The following is a 22,281-nucleotide window of genomic DNA, read 5'->3' on the forward strand; positions in this document are numbered from 1 at the left end:
CCCTATTTACTTGTTATCAAATGGAATAACTAGGAAATAAGAACCCATAATGAGTCTTTTCTTAATTTGCAACCAAGTCTGACTGAAATTAACTGGCTATGTTTGACAGCCCTTTTAATTCGGTGAACGTATATTATAGGGCACCGCATATGGACAACAACCCTGCAATTTCCATGTCTTCATCATAAACACCTCTTGTTTGTACTTATTGATTATCCTTCTCCTCCTGCAGATGGTCCGTCTGATAAAAGCTCTCTCTCGGATCAGGAAGCTCATAACTTTGAATCAGCCCTTCACATGAAGGTTGAGTTAGAGGATGTGGAAGCCAAGGCGAAGAAACACAAGAAGGCAAAAGAAAAAATGAAAGATAAGAATAAAAAAGCAAATCTGAAGCTCAAATCTAAAGCGAAAGAAAAGGACAAGAAGGAAGAAAATGAAGATCCAGAAAGAAAAACAAAGAAGAAAGGTTTGGGTGCCATGTTGAGGTAAAATACGTTTTTCTCTCTCCATCAATTAATATTATGCTAGATGGATATTTATTTCTTCATTACCGCCGACTCAATTAATATTATGCTAGATGGATACCGCCGACTCAAGTTAGGAAAATATTCAGATGCTTGGTCCTTCACGCTCGGTGTTTTCTGAACTAAACTACTAATAGAAGTATTGCCTGACGTTTATCTAGATGGCAGGGATTAAACCTGAAATCATTTTGCATTCAGGAAAGGAGAGCTTTCCCCAGACAGATTGTAACTGATAGTCTTTCTTCTACACGCCAAGCACAGTATCCACTGAACCACATTGAACCACTTTTGCTATTGACAAAAGGCCACTTTGATTGCTCGTTTCCTTTATTCAGCAATTAAACTTGAAACCAGGAATGTGTGTTTGCAACACAGGCCTCTTAATTCTTTCGATAAAGTTTGTTTCCTAACTTTCTTTCTTTTTTTAGAAAAAAAAGCCAAGTCACAACAAAGAAAGCTGTTTAACTACATAGGATAAACTACATATAGCCAAATATGGTTTGGCGAAATAATAATAAATGTCTAAAAGTCTGTAAGACCGGAGCTTTTGTGCGCTTTTCTTGAGATGGTGTTCTGTGGATTCGTTGCCATCATGGAAAATAATGTGTCATATATCTGTAGAAAGAGAAGGAGATCATAGCTAAGCACTACTATAAGATCTAAGGGCGCAGGGAAACTCAGAGAGGAATGTGCATTCTCTAATTTGACATGAAAGGAAAAGGCGGCGTCTGCCAAAGATGATGGATGTTTTTCGCATCTAGGAAAAGGTTGCATAGGATGCGTCCTTAAGGAGTTGGTTTCACACAGGTCTTCAGGCTACATGTTTGCCGCTAAATACCTTCCTTTTATCAGTGTGCCCTTCATCCTGGAAGAACATTACCAACGATGTTCTGCACTTCCATGCAGAAAGGCTAGGATCCAAAGTATCCCTTTTGTAACACCAATCATTCTGCAACCCTGAAATGCACGCACACACAGAGTTAGGGACCCAGTGACGTTATAATAGGAAGGGGGGGGGAATTGATTGCCTTAATTCTCAGTAGTTCTTCTATGTCAGTCACGTCCAACTCCCAAGAGACTGCAATCTACTCCCAGTATTAAAAAAAACTGGCAGTGATCTACGCATTGTCATTGGAGGGAGGAGGAGTGTGCGTGGGGTGTGGAAGGAGAGGTTATTGAGCTTTTGTTGGGGAGGACTGACCAAAGTTGTTGAGCTTTTTGCTTTTGGGGGGAGGAGAGACCAGTGCAGTAGAGGAGGAACCCCCTCCGGCACCCAGGGTGGGGCGCTGAGGGGCGGGGCAGCCCATACGGAGTGCGCATGTGTGGCATCCTGTACAGAGTGCGCATGAGCAGCAACCATACGGGATGCCACGCATGCACACTCCATACGGGATTCCGCACATGCGCAGTCTGTATGGGCTGTTGCTCGCGCGCGGCAGCTGTACGGGCTGCCACTTGCACAGCGACCATATGGGCTGCGCATGTGCGGCATCCCGTATGGACTGCATGTGTGCAGCATCCCATATGGAGTGCGCATGTGTGGCAGCCCATATGGTTGCCGTGTGAGAGGCAGCCCGTACAGATGCCCGTATGGATGGCGCATGAGAGTGGCAGCCCGTACGGACACCATGTGAGCGGCGCCCATATGGACTGCATGTCCCTTGGCTGCTCTACAGCTGGGGGGAGGCAGGGGCCATTTTGTCACCCCCCTGAGTGGCACCCAGGTCAGCCCACCCCCTCCGCCCCCTACTTCGTATACCCGTGGACCAGAGTTGTTGATCTTTTATAAAGGGGAAATGCCATACATCGCTAACTGGAAAATCAATATCAAACACACACATGCAGCGAAATAGACAATCATCATATCCACAGTCAACTTCAGCAAGTGCCAAACGATTGCCCACATAACGCAACATAGAGAGGGGTGAGGGGGAAACATTCCTTCCCTGTTCCCCCCCCCAAGCGATCGATAAGGATCCAGCGATCCACCACGATCTACCAGGATCACCTGGGGATCTACCTGTCGATCGCGGTCGACCAGTTGATCATGTCTGTTCCAAGTGAATGGGCATCTCGGGATGCTTGCTGTATAAAATGCTCAGCATTTCAGACATGGAGTTTGTGTTTCTAAATCTCGCCGTTATTCTGCTTTCTGGGCGAGCATTTCATTTCCTCCCACTGTTCCTCCCACTGCGAAGCATCGAGCTGATTCTCTGCCTTTCTGTGGGGCATTGTAGGCAATCTGCGCATGGCCATGAGCATGACCATAAGACAGTGTTCTCCCACTTGGAGCATGGTGCTAGGTTTCATCTGGTGACCCAGGGTGTAGAGAAAGTACTGGAGATTACTGCACAGATGCTCTCTGGGTTTTGTGTTACGAACTCTCTGCTTCTTCTGCATCCTCACATTTAGTTGATTTACTTCTCTCCAGCTTTATTTGTGAGCCGATCAAATTTTTGTCTCCAGTATCTGCTTATAACTCTGCTCACCTGCGCCCCTTAAGCCTCTGGCATGATTTATTCTTTCTGAATGGTCAGCTGTGATCCACATTTTATACAGCAAATGTTTGCCGTACATGTCAACAGCGCTGTTTTGCTAGAAGATGAGGTGCCGGAACTCACTATGAATGCCTCCTTCTTAGAATGGCGCCCATCTGAGAGGTGCCAGAACTGAGTTCCGGTTGGGGAAAAAAGCCCTGCATGTTAAGTACAAAAAGGCAATGTGGTGCTTCAGATGGCTCCAACCACTGATAAAAGCAAACATGAGGACTTTGAAAATGCACAGAGAGAAGGGGCTCAAGCCTTTAGGGTAACCCAGACAGTTGGAGGCATAGCTGTCAACTTACAGATTTGAAAATAAGGGACCAGCAGCCTCGAAAAGAAGGGATCAGCAGCCAAAATAAGGGATTTTAGTCAACCAGCAGCCAAATGAAGCCTCAAGCAGTGGTTCCCACTGCGCAGCAACCCGGCAAAGGGGATGCAGCAAGGAAAACCACTGACACCTCTCTGCTGGGAAGCGCTGAGCAAAGGCGAGTCCCCAGGCAAACCGGCCGATTTGATCGGCACAAAGCATGCAAACTCCACCCCCCAGGCGTTCTTAGACTCCTTATTGGGTGAGCAACGCAGCCAAGCAACACAGTTGGAGCCTCCCTCCTCCCTGGCCGGCAGGGAGGGAGGGAGAGGAGCTGCTTCCTTTGAAACTCGGGAAATTTAAGGGACGTCATCCATAAGGGACAGCAGCGGGACACGGCTCTGGGATAAGGGACTTTCCTGCCAAATAAGGGACGGTTGACAGCTATGGTTGGAGGTGTTTCCTGCGACTGTGCTCAATGACTTTGGCACACACACAAAAATCACTTTTTGAAATATGGCAGCCCCAGCTTATCAGGTTTCTAGAGTCTTACAAATGAGTGGAGTTACAGGCTCTGGACGCTGCTTTGAAATAGATTTTGCTTCCTTGCTAAAAGTTTTTGTAGCTTTTGTGAAGCTGAATGTGTGGTGTGTCGCCGTCCCCCACCTCGAAACACCATTATACAAATCACGCTGTGACAACCATGTAAAATGCATGTTGTGTTTCTACTTAGCAAAGCAGGAACTTTAATCTTCCAATTCTTATGACAACCCCATCCGACGCAGTTTGGGTCAGTGTGAAGACGGTAATCCGTTTGTCACTTTCTGAGTACTTAACTGCGCTTAACGCAGTGCTTGCTCATCCAAAAGGGTATTATGTGAAAGCATATTCTCGAGTTTGCTGAATTGGATGATGGGTATTAAGTTCTTAATTTGTGGCCTAGTTAGTCTAGTTGCCTGACCTGAAATCATCTCAGCCTGTGTGTTTCCTTTACTGCAAAGCCAAAGCTTTGACTTCATTTTTTAAATTAAGTTAAATAAAAGCTAGACCTTTTAAATCACCGAGAGAAACCGGCATCTGTCACGGTGCACTGTTGCTCTGTGGCCTGATCCCAGAGCAGTTGTTAGAGTCATGGTGTATAATAAATGTAATGTGACTGTAGCCCTGCTATTACCTTTTCCAGATAGTGGTTGTAAAAATCCTGGGTTTACCCTTCACTTTTTATGGGTATGAAGGTAAGTTAGCTAATGGACTGCAGCCATACCAATGAAATTTTTAATAGCTAGCTCCCAATAGGCTGGAGTCATGATGTTTGGGTTTTATAAAGTACAGCCCAACTGTATATCTGGCATATTCGGTGGAGAAAAGAAGGAAAGCCATGTATGTGCAATGCAGGGCTCCAGACCTCATATTATGTTTCCATAGTATATTCGAGATACCATTAGCGTAGCACCGTCTCTCTTTCCACAATTGAATTAACCTGAATATGTTTGTGGCGATGGTGGCTTTTCTGGGGCAGTATTGATAAACAGCCCTGACACATAGCAGAGGGGTATTTCAGTGGAAAACAGTTTTCTGTTATGTGCTACTCAGTTAAGTGTGCAGGAACAATTAATATAGTGTCTAATATGAGTTGTACCCACTCTTTTCTTCTTTGGAAATATTACATTTTCCTACTCACAATTAATCTTAGAGTATTTACTTTCCCTTTCAGGGTGTGAAGGTAGTAGCTGTTGTTTGTCTAAATGATTTGCTAGTGTTGCTTTGAGCTAAGCGCCTGATCTCCCCCCCCCCCCCCCATTTCAGTTAGAAGATAAGAAACATTTTCATTATCAAATGAAGTCCCTTTTTTCACCTCTTGCCTTTTTATGGCCAGCGGTGTTGCCTCTGTAATAGTAAGGTAGAATAATAGTCCTCCTTTGGCTTAAACTAACCCCCTGCTTTTACAGCCCTCAGCCAAGGGCGGTTCTTTGTGTGTGTGTACCTTTTTGTGCCTTAGCACATTGTCACAGGTCATTGGTGCTGTTGTTTCTTTGGGAGTGTGCCAGTCACCACTGGTTATGCTGTCCGCAGTACCTGTCCCTGCCCTCAATATTAAGTTCCCCCACTCCCTTCATATGGGTGATACATATGGGTGTACAACATGCTTCTACCAGTGTAGAAGCAATGACTCTTCAACATCAGCTTCATTGGACTGGTCATGTTGTGCGGATGCCTATTATTGTCTTCCAAATCAACTACTCTATTCTGAACTTAAAAATGGAAAGCGTAGTGCTGGTGGTCAACAAAAGAGGTTTAAAGACTCTCTCAAGGCAAATATTTAAAAATGTAGTATGAACACCAACAATTGGGAAACTTGCCTTTGAGCACTCCAATTGGAGAACAGCCTTTACCAAGGTGTAGTGGGCTTTGAAGAAACTCGAACTCAGGACACAAGGGAGAAACATGCTAAGAGGAAGGCATGCTTGGCAAACCCTCACCGTGATCAACTCCCGCCTGGAAACCAATGTCCCCACTGTGGAAGGACGTGTGAATCCAGAATTGACCTCCATAGTCACTTACGGACTCATTGTTAAAACCGTGTTTATGGAAGACAATCTTACTCTGCTATGAGTGATCGCCAAAGAAGAAGAAGACATAAAAATGTAAAGGTAAAGGACCCCTGACAGTTAAGTCCAGTTGCAGATGACTCTGGGGTTGTGGCGCTCATCTCGCTTTACTGGCCAAGGGAGCCGGCGTTTGTCCGCAGACAGTTTTTCCGGGCCATGTGGCCAGCATGACTAAGCCACTTCTGGCGAAACCAGAGCAGCGCATGGAAACACCGTTTACCTTCCCGCCAGAGTGGTACCTATTTACCTACTTGCACTTTTTGCCGTGCTTTCGAACTGCTAGGTTGGCAGGAGCTGGCACTGAGCAACGGGAGCTCACCCCGTCACAGGGATTCGAATCGCCGACCTTTTGATTGGCAAGCCCAGAGGCTCAGTGGTTTAGACCACAGCACCACCCGCGTTCATCCAAATTCAGTGTTTGGTGTCTTTCCTAGCCAGGTTTGTGTTGATAGTCAAAGCTCTGAACAGCTTGGTCCCAAGATAACCTAAGGAACCCCTGAGCCTTTTATACCTGCTCGATCACTGAGACCACCTGGAGCAGTGCTGCTAGGTGTTCCCCATGTTACAGAGCGTAACATGAAGTCAGGTATTCGGTGTGGCTGGTCCCATGATGAGGAATATTCTTCCAGCAAGGACTCAGAAGACCAACCTTACTGATAACATTCAGGCATCTCTTGAAGACTATTTGTATGTCAGTAGGCCTACACCTACCGCATCAGCGATGCGGGTGGCGCTGTGGGTAAAACCTCAGCGCCTAGGACTTGTCGATCGTATGGTCGGCGGTTCGAATCCCCGCAGCGGGGTGAGCTCCCGTCGTTCGGTCCCAGCTCCTGCCCACCTAGCAGTTCGAAAGCACCCTTAAGTGCAAGTAGATAAATAGGTACCGCTTTATAGCGGGAAGGTAAACGGCGTTTCTGTGTGCTGTGCTGGCTCGCCAGAGCAGCTTCATCACGCTGGCCATGTGACCCGGAAGTGTCTTCGGACAGCGCTGGCCCCCGGCCTCTTAAGCGAGATGGGCGCGCAACCCCAGAGTCGGTCACGACTGGCCCGTACGGGCAGGGGTACCTTTACCTTTACCTTAGGCCTACACCTCTGTGTAAAGCATTAATTATTGAGCCAGTCATTTTAATGATTATTTTGTACTGGTTTTAATTGTTTTGTTTTTCCCCCTATAATGCTTTATTGAGCTTAACAAGAAGTAACAAATAAAAGGGTTGTCCAAAAGAAAGGAAAGAAAATGGTAATATTTGTTACATCTCATCACAATACGTTCTTCTTAAGTGTTTTGCGACTTCCTGCCACCCCCCTCGTGTATCTACCACTTTTTATTTTCGTTTTCTTATGCTAATTTTCATCAGTATTGTATTCTCTTGTGATTATCCATCATAACACAGAAGTCATTCAAAGCCAGCCACTGACGTCATATTATTACAGTAATCTTTGAGATATTTTTTTGTACATGAAACATAAATTTACACAAACAACAAATTTATGTTTCCTTGTATATGTATTGCTGTGCACCACTCTGATATTTTATAGCATGGTGCTTTAGCCATACTTCTATAAACAAAAATAAATAAATAGATTCCGGGATCCCATACTGGGAACCATTGGCCAATACATGTGTGCATGAACCAGTCATATCCAGAAAAGGATCCACTCACAAAAGTGTAGGGTGTTTTTTAATCTTTGCATGTATTCATGTGTGTGTGTGTGTGTGTGTGTGTGTGTATACTCATTTTTTTTCTGAATCCAGTGGTGCATTAGTTTTTTTAGTACCACTTAATGTAGGTGGGAAAGTGATGGGAATAAATGCACACATTGGTACTGCAAAGGGAGGACTAAATTATAAACAGAAGCTGTTTAAAAGGTTTTGTGAGGCCTTCATTTTTAATTTTTCTCGTCTGATTTATATCTACTGTACAAAACTGTCAGTTGTTAAATAAAACTACCGTGTTTTTAGTTATTGCAGGCAAAGGGGATGGGTGCAATAATTAATCTGAGAACATATGCATGGCTCATTTGTCACATCGTTAAAAAAAATATACTGGCTGCTTTATGACACCCTCGCCTTCTCCCCTCCCCCTAAATTTTGATTAGTCCTTAGTTGTGCTTAGTGTTTGTCAAAAGCAAAGACAAGAGGAATATTTTCATATTAAAAATGCTCATGTACACATTGCTAAAGGTTTATTTGTTTAATTAGGGTTCTATTCTTTTCTTAGCATACATGCATAAATCTCATTAATGTTAACGAGTTAGGCCAGCGCATCATAGGGGAGTATAGCCTTCTAACTCATTAATGTACTTTGATAATAAGATGACCTATATTTGTGGATCAAATCATAGTCAAGCTTCTGACTTGTTTTTGATGGAAAGGAAAGAACTGGAGACTAAGAGCTTGAACTTTGAAAGAGACAGAGCACTGTGTGTGTGTTTATGTGTGTGATGTAAAAATTACACACACACACTGAAATACTCAAACTTTATAAAGGTGTGCAACTATAAATAGAACTGCCATATAAATTATATATATATAAAAAAATAGATGGCGGCTCTAGGAGGCTGTCTTCTATTTATATCATTTTTAAAATAAAAATAAAAAACCCAAAACCATTTTAAGGAAAAGAAACTTTGCTTTCAAGTCTTTGCAGGTTTCCCATGTACTTTCCTGCTTCTTCATTCCTTCTTCCTCAGGCTGTCACACAGGAGGACTTGCAAGAACTGCAGGCTGATTTCTCGCCTTTCTAGACCAGCTCCTTAGTCAAGTCTACATTCTGCTTTTGCTGTTTTACTGCAACATAATAGTGTGTGTGTGTGTGTGTGTGTGTGTGTGTGTGTGTAATCTTAAGGATAGTGTAAGCTGTTTTCCCAGTACTGATGTATGGAAGAGAGAGCTGGACCATAAAGAAGGCTGATCGCCAAAGAATTGATGCTTTTGAATTATGGTGCTGGAGGAGACTCTTGAGAGTCCCAAGGACTGCAAGAAGATCCAACCGATCCATTCTTAAGGAAATCAGCCCTGAGTGTTCACTGGAAGGACAGATCCTGAAGCTGAGGCTCCAATACTTGGACCACCTCATGAGAAGAGAAGACTCCTTGGAAAAGACCCTGATGTTGGGAAAGATGGAGGGCACAAGGAGAAGGGGACGGCAGAGGACGAGATGGTGTTCTCGAAGCTACCAGCATGAGTTTGACCAAACTGTGGGAGGCAATGGAAGACAGGAGTGCCTGACGTGCTCTGGTCCATAGGGTCACGAAGAGTCGGACACGAGTTAATGACTAAACAACAACAAAGCTGTCAAAGGATACAACTTTGGTATAAAAGTGCAACAGTGCTATATTTTGCCTGCTTCATGATGCGCTGTTCTTGAGATTCCCCTGGGGTCTGCCCATCCCTCTTCTTTCACCATTGTGAATATTTTAAGGAAGAGTAACACAGAGATTTTCAGAAAACAATGTAGTACAAAAGGACCTAGAGGGTAGAATCTCACCTGTTGTTTTTTTTGCAATAGCAAAAACGGCTATGGGAACTCTGGAGGTTATTGCAGTTTGGGGCAGAGTTCAGTTTTACTAGTAGCTAGGGTTGCCATATTTCAAGAGATAAAAATCCAGACACAAAAAGTTGTTGCGTTTTTTTAGGGCAATTGCCCAATAGCCCCTCGGCCACTGAAGTGCCAGAGCCAGAACAGGCACTGAGGAAGGGGGGCCGTGGGGGCGGTGCGCCCCGGGTGTCACCACTGAGGGGGGTGACAAAATGCCGGGAGGCACTTACCGTGAGGCCGGCAGCGCGCCCAAACATTGCGTCTCTCCTAGGAGTGACGTGGTGGCTTGGGCGCCTGCAGGCTCCGCACTGTCCCCCTGTTGCCTGCTCCCCAGCTGGGAGGCTGAGTAGGAGGAGGCAGGCAGACCCCTTGGAGGCCCTGAGGAGCGTCCTGCCCCTGGGTGGCTGGCCCCACCCCTGGACGCAGGGCACACGCACCGGCCCAGGTGCCCGATTGGCTTGCTCCTCCGCTGAGCCAGAAGAAGATCAATAAGGAGAAGAAGAGTTTGGATTTGATATCCCGCTTTATCACTACCTGAAGGAGTCTCAAAGCGGCTAGCATTCTCCTTTCCCTTCCTCCCCCACGACAAACACTCTGTGAGGTGAGTGGGGCTGAGAGACTTTGGAGAAGTCTGACTAGCCCAAGGTCACCCAGCAGCTGCATGTGGAGGAGCGGAGACGCAAACCCGGTTCACCAGATTACAAGTCTACCGCTCTTAACCACTACACCACACTGGCTTTCAGTGTGCCCATGGCTGCCCATGGAACCTTTAAACAAACAAAAAACAAATCCAGAACATTTGCTGTAAAATGTGAAATTCTCCCCAGGTGGGCATGTAGGACCCTCAAAAGAGGACATGTCCAGGAATTCCTGGATGTATGGCAACCCTAATAATAGCACCCCGGTTACCAAGAAAGTACACATCTTGCTAAGCATTCACACAGTTTTTATGCTGCTACTGCTTTGCACCAGATCGCTCCTTTGCTCTCGTTGGCATCATTCATTCTCACTTAAATTGCCTGCCTAGTGCAACCCACTCATTTTTGGTTACACACCAATGGAATCGTAACACCAGACGTAGCATTCTAAACTGATCAAAAACGCCATGTGTTAAATGACGGCATAGACAAATGAGGTCAGCAACATCAGTCGCAAAAGAAGACATCTCGCCAACATAATACAAATGAGTTCACGGTGAGCGGCAAAAAAATGGCAGGAACGGGAGGGCACTTTGAGATTCTGAAATGTGAGCACCCAGAAAAAGTGAGCGTTTTGGTACAGCTTGAAGTCTTTTTCATCATAAACTCCCATACAGTTCCATGATCTATTATGGGTCAGTGTAAGTGAAGCAGTCATTGCTGCCCACATAAAAGTTGTCTCAAGTACTGGAGGTGGTGGAATTAGAGGTTGTCTGACCATTTAAATAGCATTGTAGGTGTCTCGGGGGGGACGGACGCGGGTGACGCTGTGGTCTAAACCACAGAGCCTAGGACTTGCCGATCGGAAGGTCGGTGGTTCGAATTCCCGCGATGGAGTGAGCTCCCGTTGCTCGATCCCAGCTCCTGCCAACCTTGCAGTTCGAAAGCACGTCAAAGTGCAAGTAGATAAATAGGTACCACTCCGGCGGGAAGGTAAACGGCATTTCCGTGCACTGCTCTGGTTCGCCAGAAGTGGCTTAGTCATGCTGGCCACATGACCCGGAAGCTGTACGCCGGCTCCCTCGGCCAATAAAGTGAGATGAGCGCCGCAACCCCAGAGTCATCCGCGACTGGACCTAAAGGTCAGGGGTCCCTTTACCTTTACCTAGGTGTCTCAGGATGTCTCCCCCACGCAGTTGGTAATTGAGATAGAAACAGAAGCGGAACAACCATGCAAACAGGGTCCCCATTACGTACAGTGTCAATAAATTTTGCTGCTCCTCCCCTTCTGTTAGATTGACTCACTCTGGGCAATGGAATAAGATCAAAGCAGAATTTGTTTTATAGTGCCCTGACACTGATTAAATGAAAAAGTCATTTCAAACCCAACTGACATTTTTAGCAAAGATTATTACTGATATACAGTCATTAGTCTAATTATTTCAAAACACATTTGTTTCAAGCATGAAAATATGGCCTAGCAAATGTTTCAGAAGGTTGACCTTTTCTTGTGCCCTTACAAAAAAAAGGAGGCGATAGGAAGTTAGATTATGAAGATGATTAAAACCAAACCAATCACCAGAAGCCCACAGAGCGTTCCTTCTTGATTGTGCAGAGCTAGAAATCTTAAGCCTTTCTGCTTATTTTGTTGTTGCCTTTTTATTGTTGTTCTTTTAGGACACTGTTTTTCCTTACATTCTTGCCCCAAGCAAGCATAATTTGTGCACTGTCCTCAAGCAAAGAAAGAATGGATTTATATATTAATGTGTATGCATGCTCAAGCCATGCACTCTGTACTCAAATTCTGAGGACAGAAATTATTCATATCAGGACTGGGCAAATTATGCAGGCTTCTAATGCGTTGGCTGTGCACTGTATGGGCATGGATAGAGTGCAATCCTGCACCCCCTTTATGTTAAGCTTGTGTGCAGATTGTTTGCTTTATAAGGACATAGACTTTTTATTATTCAATGCTGTTTCTGAAATTTTCACTTTCATAAACTCTAATCTTTGCTATATTAATTTCAGCTGCAAAGTTTAAAAAGCTGTTTTCAGCTATACAGTGTTGGTATTTCATCAACTCCCCAAACAAACACATCCTTTTCCTTATTTTTTTGTGAATCTGTCCTGTTACAAATCTTGTCAATTTTATAGCTATGACTCTACGTAAGCTGTTTAATTTCTTGATTTGCATGAGAAGTGTGTTGTACCCACAGGGTGGTGAAAACCGATTTGGCACGCAGCTTCCTAGTTCTGAGTGGATAACTGGCTTTAGTTCCTACTGCCATAATAACATGGAATTCGTTCTCTTACAGATCCTTTTCAGAAATTGCTATTACAAATATGTCTTGTAGAGATACTCCTTATTTTACAGAGATTTGTTACCTTCCCTAGGTTTTTGCTGGAGGAACTGCGCTGCTGGGCACTCTGTGACGCCTTCTCGGTTTAGAAGCATGTCAGATTTTACAAATCTGTAAAATATGCTTGGAAAACCCTGCAGACTTGTAATCATGCACTATCTCTGGATAAATATTTCATATTGTCAGGTTACTCTGGTTCTCCTTTCACCACAAGATTCCGAACTGTGGCAGAGGCAAACTGGCGATGAATCTCGTGGCCCAAGACTTCCATTTTGTCTTATTGTGCTTGATTTTCACACATCAGTGTTTTTCAAATAGTGGGCCATGGCTCATTTGCATGATGCAAGAGTGGCGACCTAGTGGGGCACAAAATGGAAGTCCTGCACATCCACATTAAAGGCATGCCCACCTCATGCTGAGCTGGGGCTACTGCAGCCAATGTACATTTCCATTGCTGGTTGCAACTGCCATGGTCTGCAGCCTGGCCTTCATTTTAAACCAACGCAGGTGGCGCTGTGGGTTAAACCACTGAGCCTCTTGGGCTTGCCAATCAGAAGGTCGGCGGTTCGAATCCCCGTGATGGGGTGAGCTCCTGTTGCTTGGTCCCAGCTCCTGCCAACCTAGCAGTTCAAAAGCTTGTCAAAGTGCAAGTAGATAAATAGGTACCACTCCGGCAGGAAGGTATACGGCGTTTCCGTGCGCTGCTCTGGTTTGCCAGAAGTGGCTTAGTCATGCTGGCCACATGACCCAGAAGCTGTACGCCGGCTCCCTCGGCCAGTAAAGCGAGATGAGCGCCGCAACCCCAGAGTCGGCCACGACTGGACCTAATGGTCAGGGGTCCCTTTACCTTTACCTTTTTACTTACTGTTCCTACTTTGGCATCTACTTATGCCTATTGTTATCTGCCAGGTTAGGTCCAAGAAGTTGCCACTATGCCCAGACTCAGCTCTCTAGCAATTAGAAAAAGGACTCCCATCAGAGTATGCATGTTGCCTGCATTTTGCTAGAAGGATGAGCAGGTCCTACAGCCTTATGGAATCTCCTTCCTATTTATATCAGCAGTAATTTTAAGGTGCTTGTTTAAGACCTTCACACAGGCTTTTCCAGAAGCGTGATTTAAATTCAATAATAATAATAATAATAATTTATACCTCACCCATCTTGCTGGGTTTCCCCAGCTACTCTGGGTGGCTTCCAACAAAAAATTAAAAAGGCATTAAAACATCAGTCACTAAAAACTTCCCTAAACAGGGCTGCCTTCAGATGTCTTCTAAACGTCAGACAGTTGTTTATTTCTTTGACATCTGATGGGAGGGCATTCCACAGGGCAGGCGCCACTACCAAGAAGGCCCTCTGCCTGGTTCCCTGTAACTTCACTTCATGCAGTGAGGGAACCGCCATAAAGCCCTCGGAGCTGGACCTCAGTGTCTGGGCTGAACGATGGGGGGTAGAGACGCTACTTCAGGTATACAGGACCGAGGCCGTTTAGGGCTTGAAAGGTCAGCACCAACACTTTGAATTGTGCTCGGAAACGTCCTGGGAGCCAATGCAGATCTCTCAGGACCGGGGTTATGTGGTCCCGACGGCCACTCCCAGTGACCAGTCTAGCTGCCGCATTCTGGATTAATTGCAGTTTCTGGGTCACCTTCAAAGGTAGCCCCACGTAGAGCGCATTGCAGTAGTCCAAGCGGGAGATAACCAGAGCATGCAGCACTCTGGCAAGACAGTCTGCGGGCAGGGAGGGTCTCAGCCTGTGTACCAGATGGAGCTGGTAAACAGCTGCCCTGGACACAGAATTGACCTGCGCCTCCATGGACAACTGTGAGTCCAGTATATGGGAGGTACACTCAAACCTCCAGTTTTCCCAAACCCCACTGCCAGGGATACTGAAAAAGGCAAGATCCCCCTAAGATGGACTGGGGACCCAGCAATGACCTGCATTATTTCGCTTGCCCTCCAGATATTGCTGATCCCCAGCTCCCATCTTCCTGAACTATTGGTCGTGATGACTGGCGCTGATGGGAATTGGAATCCAACAATACATGGAGGACCACGCTGGTATAGAGCGAGAGAGTGGTGGTTGAGATGAGTGTGGAGAGGATGAGCCCTAAGCAATGCTTTTCTGGGTCACCTAGCACTGTATAATATTCATGAACCGTGTCTTTTAAGTACAGTCGGGCTCCCTTCTGAATTTTCTTTTTATTTAAAGCTGTTGTACCTGCTGTGGAAGAGGATCCTGACCTTTGTAAATATATTTTTAGACTCTTAATAATTCCTCAAACATCAATGAAAGAGGGGGAATGCAAAAGTACAGGAAACTGCTGTAAAATAAACATAAATTTATACAACATCTGTATATAGATAATTAAAGCCATGAGATTTAATTAAAAACTACAGAATAGCTGACGTTCTCTCAAGAATAAAGCATAGGACTCCGAGCAGATATTTATTGAATATCCATGGGGATTTTAAGGGCAGAATAAGAAAAAAAATGAACTAGTTTCACTGTGAAATGCACAGGGATTTTAAGCAATTTAGGACTGAAACCATGAAAATGAGAAGTCCAGAGATTATTTCCAGTGTGCTGTAAATCATCCTATGATGAACTGTAACATGGCAGACAATTTAGTTGGAATAAATATGGACAACAGTGCATTTGACCAACTAGCAGAAAGATCATTACAGGAGTTTAATAGGATAGGTTCAGTTGATTATTTATATATTCAGAAACTCGCATTTTTAATACTTGGATGGTCTTGCAGAAGCAGAATATTCAGTTTAATCTTCCGGCTATGGAGTTCGGTGTAATTCTAGACTTTTGAAATATATCTTATTTGGGTGATCATTGCATATTAAGATCTGGAAACCTGGAACTATTAATGTTAATCTGAACATAGCAGATAATAAAGGGTTGTTGTTGTTGTGTGTGTGTTTTGGGGGGATGCTAGTTCTATAATCGGCAAGTAACTAACTTGATTGTTGAAATCAACAGTGAAATTCTGAGCAATGTGGTACGAGAAACTATTATCAAGTTTGATGCTAAATAATATTCCTAATATACTAGAGAGCATGATGAAACTACTTTCTTATTACCGAGGAAATTAGAAAGCAATTATGGATTGCTTAAGAGTCTTAAAACTGGGATCAGTGGGCTTGAAGCAAAGCTTAGAAAATTAATACTATATTTTTTCAGCCGCTGGGTTATAACTAAATTTTATGCAGTTCTTCACTTAAATAGTGGCAACTGACACTCTTCGAAGGACTTGCCTCCTTGAGAACAGATGGCAGAAAAGTCTTCTCTCCCTTCTGTTCTACCTAAGCCTACCCAAGTCCTTCGTCAGTAGGAAGGGATCAGTTTGAATGCTTAACTGGATGCAAGGAACTGAATGCAGGAATTCAGCTTGGAAATTTTCTTTGACCCAGCCTTAGACCTTGCTTTCCAGCCTTCGCTATGGCAAGGTTGATGAATAAGCCGTGGCTCTTTTGTTGTTGTTGTTGTTGTTTAGTCATTTAGTCGTGTCCGACTCTTCGTGACCCCACGGACCAGAGCAGGCCAGGCACTCCTGTCTTCCACTGCCTCCCACAGTTTAGTCAAACTCCTGCTGGTAGCTTCGAGAACGCTGTCCAACCATCTCGTCCTCTGTCGTCCCCTTCTCCTTGTGCCCTCCATCTTTCCCAACATCAGGGTCTTTTCCAGGGAGTCTTCTCTTCTCATGAGGTGGCCAAAGTATTGGAGCCTCAGCTTCAGGATCTGTCCTTCCAGGGAGCACTCAGGGCTGATTTCCTTCAGAATGGAGAGGTTTGATATTCTTGCAGTCCATGGGACTCTCAAGAGTCTCCTCCAGCACCATAATTCAAAAGCACCAATTCTTCGGTGATCAGCCTTCTTTATGGTCCAGCTCTCACTTCCATACATCACTACTGGGAAAACCATAGCTTTAACTATACAGACCTTTGTTGGCAAGGTGATGTCTCTGCTTTTTAAGATGCTTTCTAGGTTTTTCATTGTTTTTCTCCCAAGAAGCAGGCATCTTTTAATTTCGTGGCTGCCGTCACCAAATCTGTTGATACCTCCCTCTTTTGCTTAGATGGTGTTAATTTGGCTATATAAATGTCCGCATTTGGAAAACAAGTTTACAATTATCACATAGACTTGCTAGACCAAAAATGACTCTCTTTTTTTTTTTTTTTAATAATCTTTATTAAAATTTCAAAAGGTTACAAAAAACAAAACAGAAACACAAAAGATAACACAAAACACAACAAAAAAAAATTCCACCTTTTAAGTCTCATTTTCAATAACTTCTTTTCATGACTTCCCCACGCCTCCCCTTATTGTATTCCAACTCCGATTGTTTATTCAAACAAGTTTTTATCCTTAGTGTCCTAATCATAATTTATTAATTTACTTAACCAAAATTTGTTAATGTGATTCTTTATAATAATTTTAAACCTTAATTCATTATTATCCATTAATTTAGTTTGTTTAGCAATTTTTAGAATATATACCTTAATCATACATAAAAAGAGGGGGAAAAAAAGATATAAAAACAAATAAGAAGATACCTTCCCTAAGATTGTCCCTAATTCCCATCCACAGATTCCCCATTCTTATAATAATAAAGAACATATAGTTTTATACTGCAAAATAAAAACCAGGCCCCCTTTGGACTTCTAAACCCCACCCTTCTCTTCCCGGTTTCAATCCCAAACCAAAGTCCAATTAGTCCATCTTTTTAGCCTGGTGACCTTACGTCCGAGGCTCTCGAATCTCTCTCAGTCCCTTTCAGCCGGCTTCTTCGAAGGTCTTTCATATTGAACACCCCAGGTCGAAGAAGTACCTTCTCAATGCTAACCATATTTCTTCCAGCAAGGCCTACTTGTTTAAAGGTGGAGCTCCAGCTCTGTTTCTTAAGTCTATATGTCCCAAATAGTCCAGTTTTCATCTTAGTCGAATTAAAATTCTTCTTGGCAGGTCTCCGGCTCTCTTTTATCTTCTGTAACTTTTCAGCCACCCCTTCTTTCTGCTCCTCCTGTTCAGCTGATGTCTTAATCTTTGGTTTCTTTTCTTGTCCAGCTGCCTGTGTTTTGAGCATCAAGTCCCTTTCCAACTCAGTAGGTATATTTTCTATTAACTTCGGTTTTGTAGGACTTGTAGACAAAACATGGCCTTGCTCGATCATCTCTTGCAGCTTTCCCATGAGAAAAATAAGCTCTTGCAAGTCAGCTCGTATTTCCCGACCTAGTTCCATTCTTGTAATATCCAAGAATCCCCTCTAGAGGGATTCTGGTTACTTAGTATTCTTTTCCCTTCCGATCCAAAAGTCAGGTTTATTTGTATCAGTCTTTCTTTACTTTCAATATTTTGTAGCAATATAGCCGGTTAAAGTTTAAGCTTTGATTTTCCCGACTTTGACAGCTAATTTGACAGCTGTCAAAAGTTTTCTGTAGATCCTCTGCAGGCTCTTTTCACGGGTTACTCCTGGGCTTGAGAAAGGTGGTACTTAATCCAAACAATTAAACTCTTGTCCTCCGGCACATTAGCTTAGTCCTTTAAATCTGTGGAATTTATATCTTTTATCCAATCACCCCAATTCTTCTCGCAACCTTAGTTGACAGCTCCTTGCTTCAAACTGTTTACAATAAGGGGGGGGCGGACTTCCCTTTTTTTCACCTCCCCCGCTCGTGCCGAATTCAGAATCAAATTATTTGTAATCCAATTTCCAAATTACTCACGGGTTGTTGTTCTTAATTTTAAGTCCAAATTTTAATAGGAAGAAGTCAGCGCTCTCCGACAAATGGCATGCGGCTTCGCTCGGCAGGAGAAGCAGAAGACTCACAGCACCACGCCGCTCCCCGGCACCCGTTCCGTAGCCTTTAAAAAGGCTCCTTCACGAGTCGGGAGGGCGCTAACGATGCCCGCCGAGTCACCATGTCCACGGGCTCCTATGCCCGTGGCTTTTAAGGGTCCCCGTGTCGCCGGCACGGCAAGACCCAGCCCCTGTCGAGCCGATTCCCTCCGGAGCTCGGAGGGAATCCGCCATTAGCCGATCGCGCTAACCCGGAAGTCCAAAAATGATTCTCATGGTGTAATCTCTAGACTTCTGCCACAGCAAATTAGCAGTTAATAGTGGCACATATTAATGAAACATGACTGCATGGCAGACAAATCTGCCAGTATAAATGGTTGGGAATGGGGTATCGGCCAGAATGGTTCTTAGAAAAGTTTCATAAGAGTTTATGGGTGCAAAGAAGCATTTAACTTTTAAAGCAAAATGAGTGAGTGAGCAAAAGAATGAAAACTTGTGAAATATATCCCAATACTTCCCCCTTGCCTAGAATGTAAAACTCGCCTACATTGGAAATGAGAGGCAGATATGGTATATCTGAAACCTAACAAATAATGGTATAAATGCCATGCACGTCCTTTAAAAAATCTCATTTATAAAAACATTACTATTAATGCTAAGGTCCTGACTTATTACAATCTTGCTGAAACCTTGAGCAGAGCCAAAGGGGACATTTAAGTTGTGGCTATGATCCAACCATAATGTTCAATAATGCACTTTCAATGAGCCACTGCCTATAATAATGGGAGGTAGGGAAAGAGGAGCTAATTGTGTGTGTGTGTTTCTTAGTGATTCACTCCTATTGCTCTTCCTCTAAGTATGAAACTGGAGAAATTAAGTTAACCTGGAAGAACTTAGCCAACATTGTGAATTGGTTCATAAATAGTCAGTTCCCTTGAAAGGGTACTGTGGGAGAGATTTTTAGGATCTAGCCAAATGCTTAGAAGCTTCTGCTTCCTAGTAAAAGGTAAAGGGACCCCTGACCATTAGGTCCAGTTGTGGCCGACTATGGGGTTGCGGCGCTCATCTCGCTTTATTGGCTGAGGGAGCCGGCGTACAGCTTCCGGGTCATGTGGCCAGCATGACTAAGCTGCTTCTGCCGAACCAGAGCAGCGCATGGAAACGCCGTTTACCTTCCCGCCGGAGCGGTACCTATTTATTTACTTGCACATGACGTGCTTTCGAACTGCTAGGTTGGCAGGAGCAGGGACCGAGCAACGGGAGCTCACCCGCTTCGAACCGCCGACCTTCTGATCGGCAAGTCCTAGGCTCTGTGGTTTAACCCACAGTGCCACCCGCATCCCTCACTGCTTCCTAGTACTGTATGGCAAAACCCATCTGCCCAGTCTTTCCAGAAATGTTTCACTTGACCTTATAATTGCAAATCCATTGTGGCTGATGAGACAGAACAACAAATATATAACCTGTGAAAAGAAATCAGAGAGCCTGCAAATGAAAAATCTCCCTCTTTTTTCTTTTGCCCACAAAAAAAGCAAGTGCAAGCTTTGAGATCTGCTGTTTCCATCATCATAACAACTTGCTTATATTGGTTATTACCAGTGCTTTTTTTTTCTCTTAAAAAATGTTTAGGGGTACTCCCATTTTGACTAAAGAAAACCACCATTTTCTAGTTCAAATCGGGGAAAATAAATGCAGTAAATGGACAAAAGTACAAAGATTCATAAAATGTTTAGGGGTATGCGTTCCCCTTCATCCCCCTCCCCCCAAAATCACTGGTTATTACTATATTGAAGTCAAAGAAACACTGGTGAAACACAGTTTGTTTCTTTTTAAATGGGAGATGTGTTTGATGATTTATTCCAGTCATTCTAAATGTGAAAGGGATTATTTTTTTACAGAGACTGTAACTAAGCAAGGGTGACATCTGAGGTATGCAAGGACTCCTGCACAGTCTCCTAGATTCTTGATACCTTGTTCTTGTAGTTTTTCCTTCTTCCCTGCCATGCACAATTGCCTGTTTTCTCCCCACCCCCTTTAAAAGTGGCTTTTTAAAATGGCGAATGCCTCCTCCTCTTAGATGTGGTAACAGCTTTAGAGTATTTGCTGTGTTCAACTTTTGGGACTGATATGTTCTCTTTATCTGAGATCCAACAATCCTTTAGTGCATGCGAGCACACACAAAAAACGCAGGTGGGTCAAAACTTCCTTAGGGTTAGGGTTAGGGTAACCCTAATTAACTAATTGCACCACTGGTAAAGGTAAAGGGCCCCCTGACCGTAAGGTCCCGTCGCAGACGACTCTGGGGTTGCGGCACTCATCTCACTTTATTAGCCGAGGGAGCCGGCGTACAGCTTCACAATGGTTATGTGGCCAGCATGACTAAGCCGCTTCTGGTGAACCAGAGCAGCACACGGAAACACCATTTACCTTCCCGCCGGAGTGGTACCTATTTATCTACTTGCACTTTGATGTGCTTTCGAACTGCTAGGTTGGCAGGAGCAGGGACAGAGCAACGGGAGCTCACCCCGTCACGGGGATTCGAATCGCCGACCTTCTGATCAGCAAGGCCTAGGCTCAGTGGTTTAGACCACAGCGCCATCCGCATCCTATTACACCACTGACATCCCAGTTAAAACAGCCCAGACGATTTCCAGAGATCAGTTGGATATGCCAAAGGATAATATATCAGAGAAAACTTGACCTCCTGAATCTTTTAATGAGTATGTTAAAAGCTGATGGCCTTCTGTGACATGCAGTTATTATCCTGGTGCTTTTGGGGAATTTCAGCCGTGCTTTCAGGGGCAGGCCCACATGTCTCTTGAGAAGCTACCTCCAAGATCAAGGGATCTCTGGAGCGTCACTTCATGAGACATGAGGAGCTGTTGATGGAAAGAAATCTTAGCCCACATCTCTTTGCTTGAGTGGAAGGCATTTTCTCCTTAATCATGGACTTGGGTGGGATGTTATCCCTTGAATTTTCTGTAAGCTCTTGGGGGAGAGAAAAAAATCACGCTCATTCCAACGTTCCCACTCCTCATTTGAAAAATGATTTTGGAATGCCAAAGAACCAGGTTTTTAGGCATTCTGGTTTTTTTTAATCTCGACTCTGGATCTTTCAGCTGATGGATGTGCATGCTTTGCTTGATTGTACCTTGACACAAAGGCCATCTCAAACAAAACCTGAGATTGTGCTTGTTCTTCGCTTCAAAGCAGATGTTTTAAATTGTTTGGACGGCTTGCTTTTTGGGCATCCACCTTACACCGCCCCCGGTCCCCCTAACTCCCACGTTCCACGTAAAGAGCAGAGGTGCACTTGAAAGAAGAGACAAGAAGGTGAATCAAACTTTTAGGGATTTTTAATTGACTTTGTGTACATACTTTGAAGTTGATGAAGTGGTTACAGATGGTATGTATTAACAAGTCCCTCTATACAGTTGCCGCTCCTGGGCATAGTGATTGAATACTCTCTTGTGGAAATGTCTGTTTACCTATGGTGCATAAAGAGTGCTGGATTTCAGCCCTGCACATTCCTCATTTGTCACAAAACTAACCTGTAACCTTCAAAGAACACAGCCTGCCTTTCTGTAAATACAGCCACGCTGTTTCAGCAAAGCAGAATAGGGCGCCTAATAACTGTGTAACAATAGGGGGAGATTTATTTATTTTTAAAGGAACCCTTTGCTTGGCGTGCAGTTGGTTAAGATTAGACATAAGGTATGGGTACAATGACTACTACTGCAATATATTTTCCAGAGAGGAAATGGTGTCATTCTCTTGCAGCAGAAACAATGAAGAGTCTTATACAGTGGTACCTCGGGTTCAGAACTTAATTCGTTCTGGAGGTCCGTTCTTACCCTGAAATCATTCTTAACCTGAAGAACCTAAACTGTTCTTAACCACTTTAGCTAATGGGGCCTCCCGCTGCTGCCGCCCCACCGCCCCACGATT

General features: G+C 44.2%; 1 protein-coding gene across 2 annotated transcripts in view; it reads left to right on the top strand.

The window, feature by feature from the left end:
* Nucleotides 1-22,281, top strand: part of PARD3B (par-3 family cell polarity regulator beta) — a 599,449-nt gene that overhangs the window by 314,642 nt on the left and 262,526 nt on the right. For both annotated transcript variants that reach the window (XM_081015796.1, XM_081015795.1), the window contains one exon: nucleotides 233-485. In XM_081015796.1, coding sequence (XP_080871922.1) covers nucleotides 233-485 — 253 coding nt within the window. The remainder of the gene's footprint in view (nucleotides 1-232; nucleotides 486-22,281) is intronic.

Source organism: Podarcis pityusensis (assembly GCF_964106645.2).
Source record: "Podarcis pityusensis genome assembly, chromosome: 1".
Lineage (NCBI taxonomy): Eukaryota > Metazoa > Chordata > Lepidosauria > Squamata > Lacertidae > Podarcis > Podarcis pityusensis.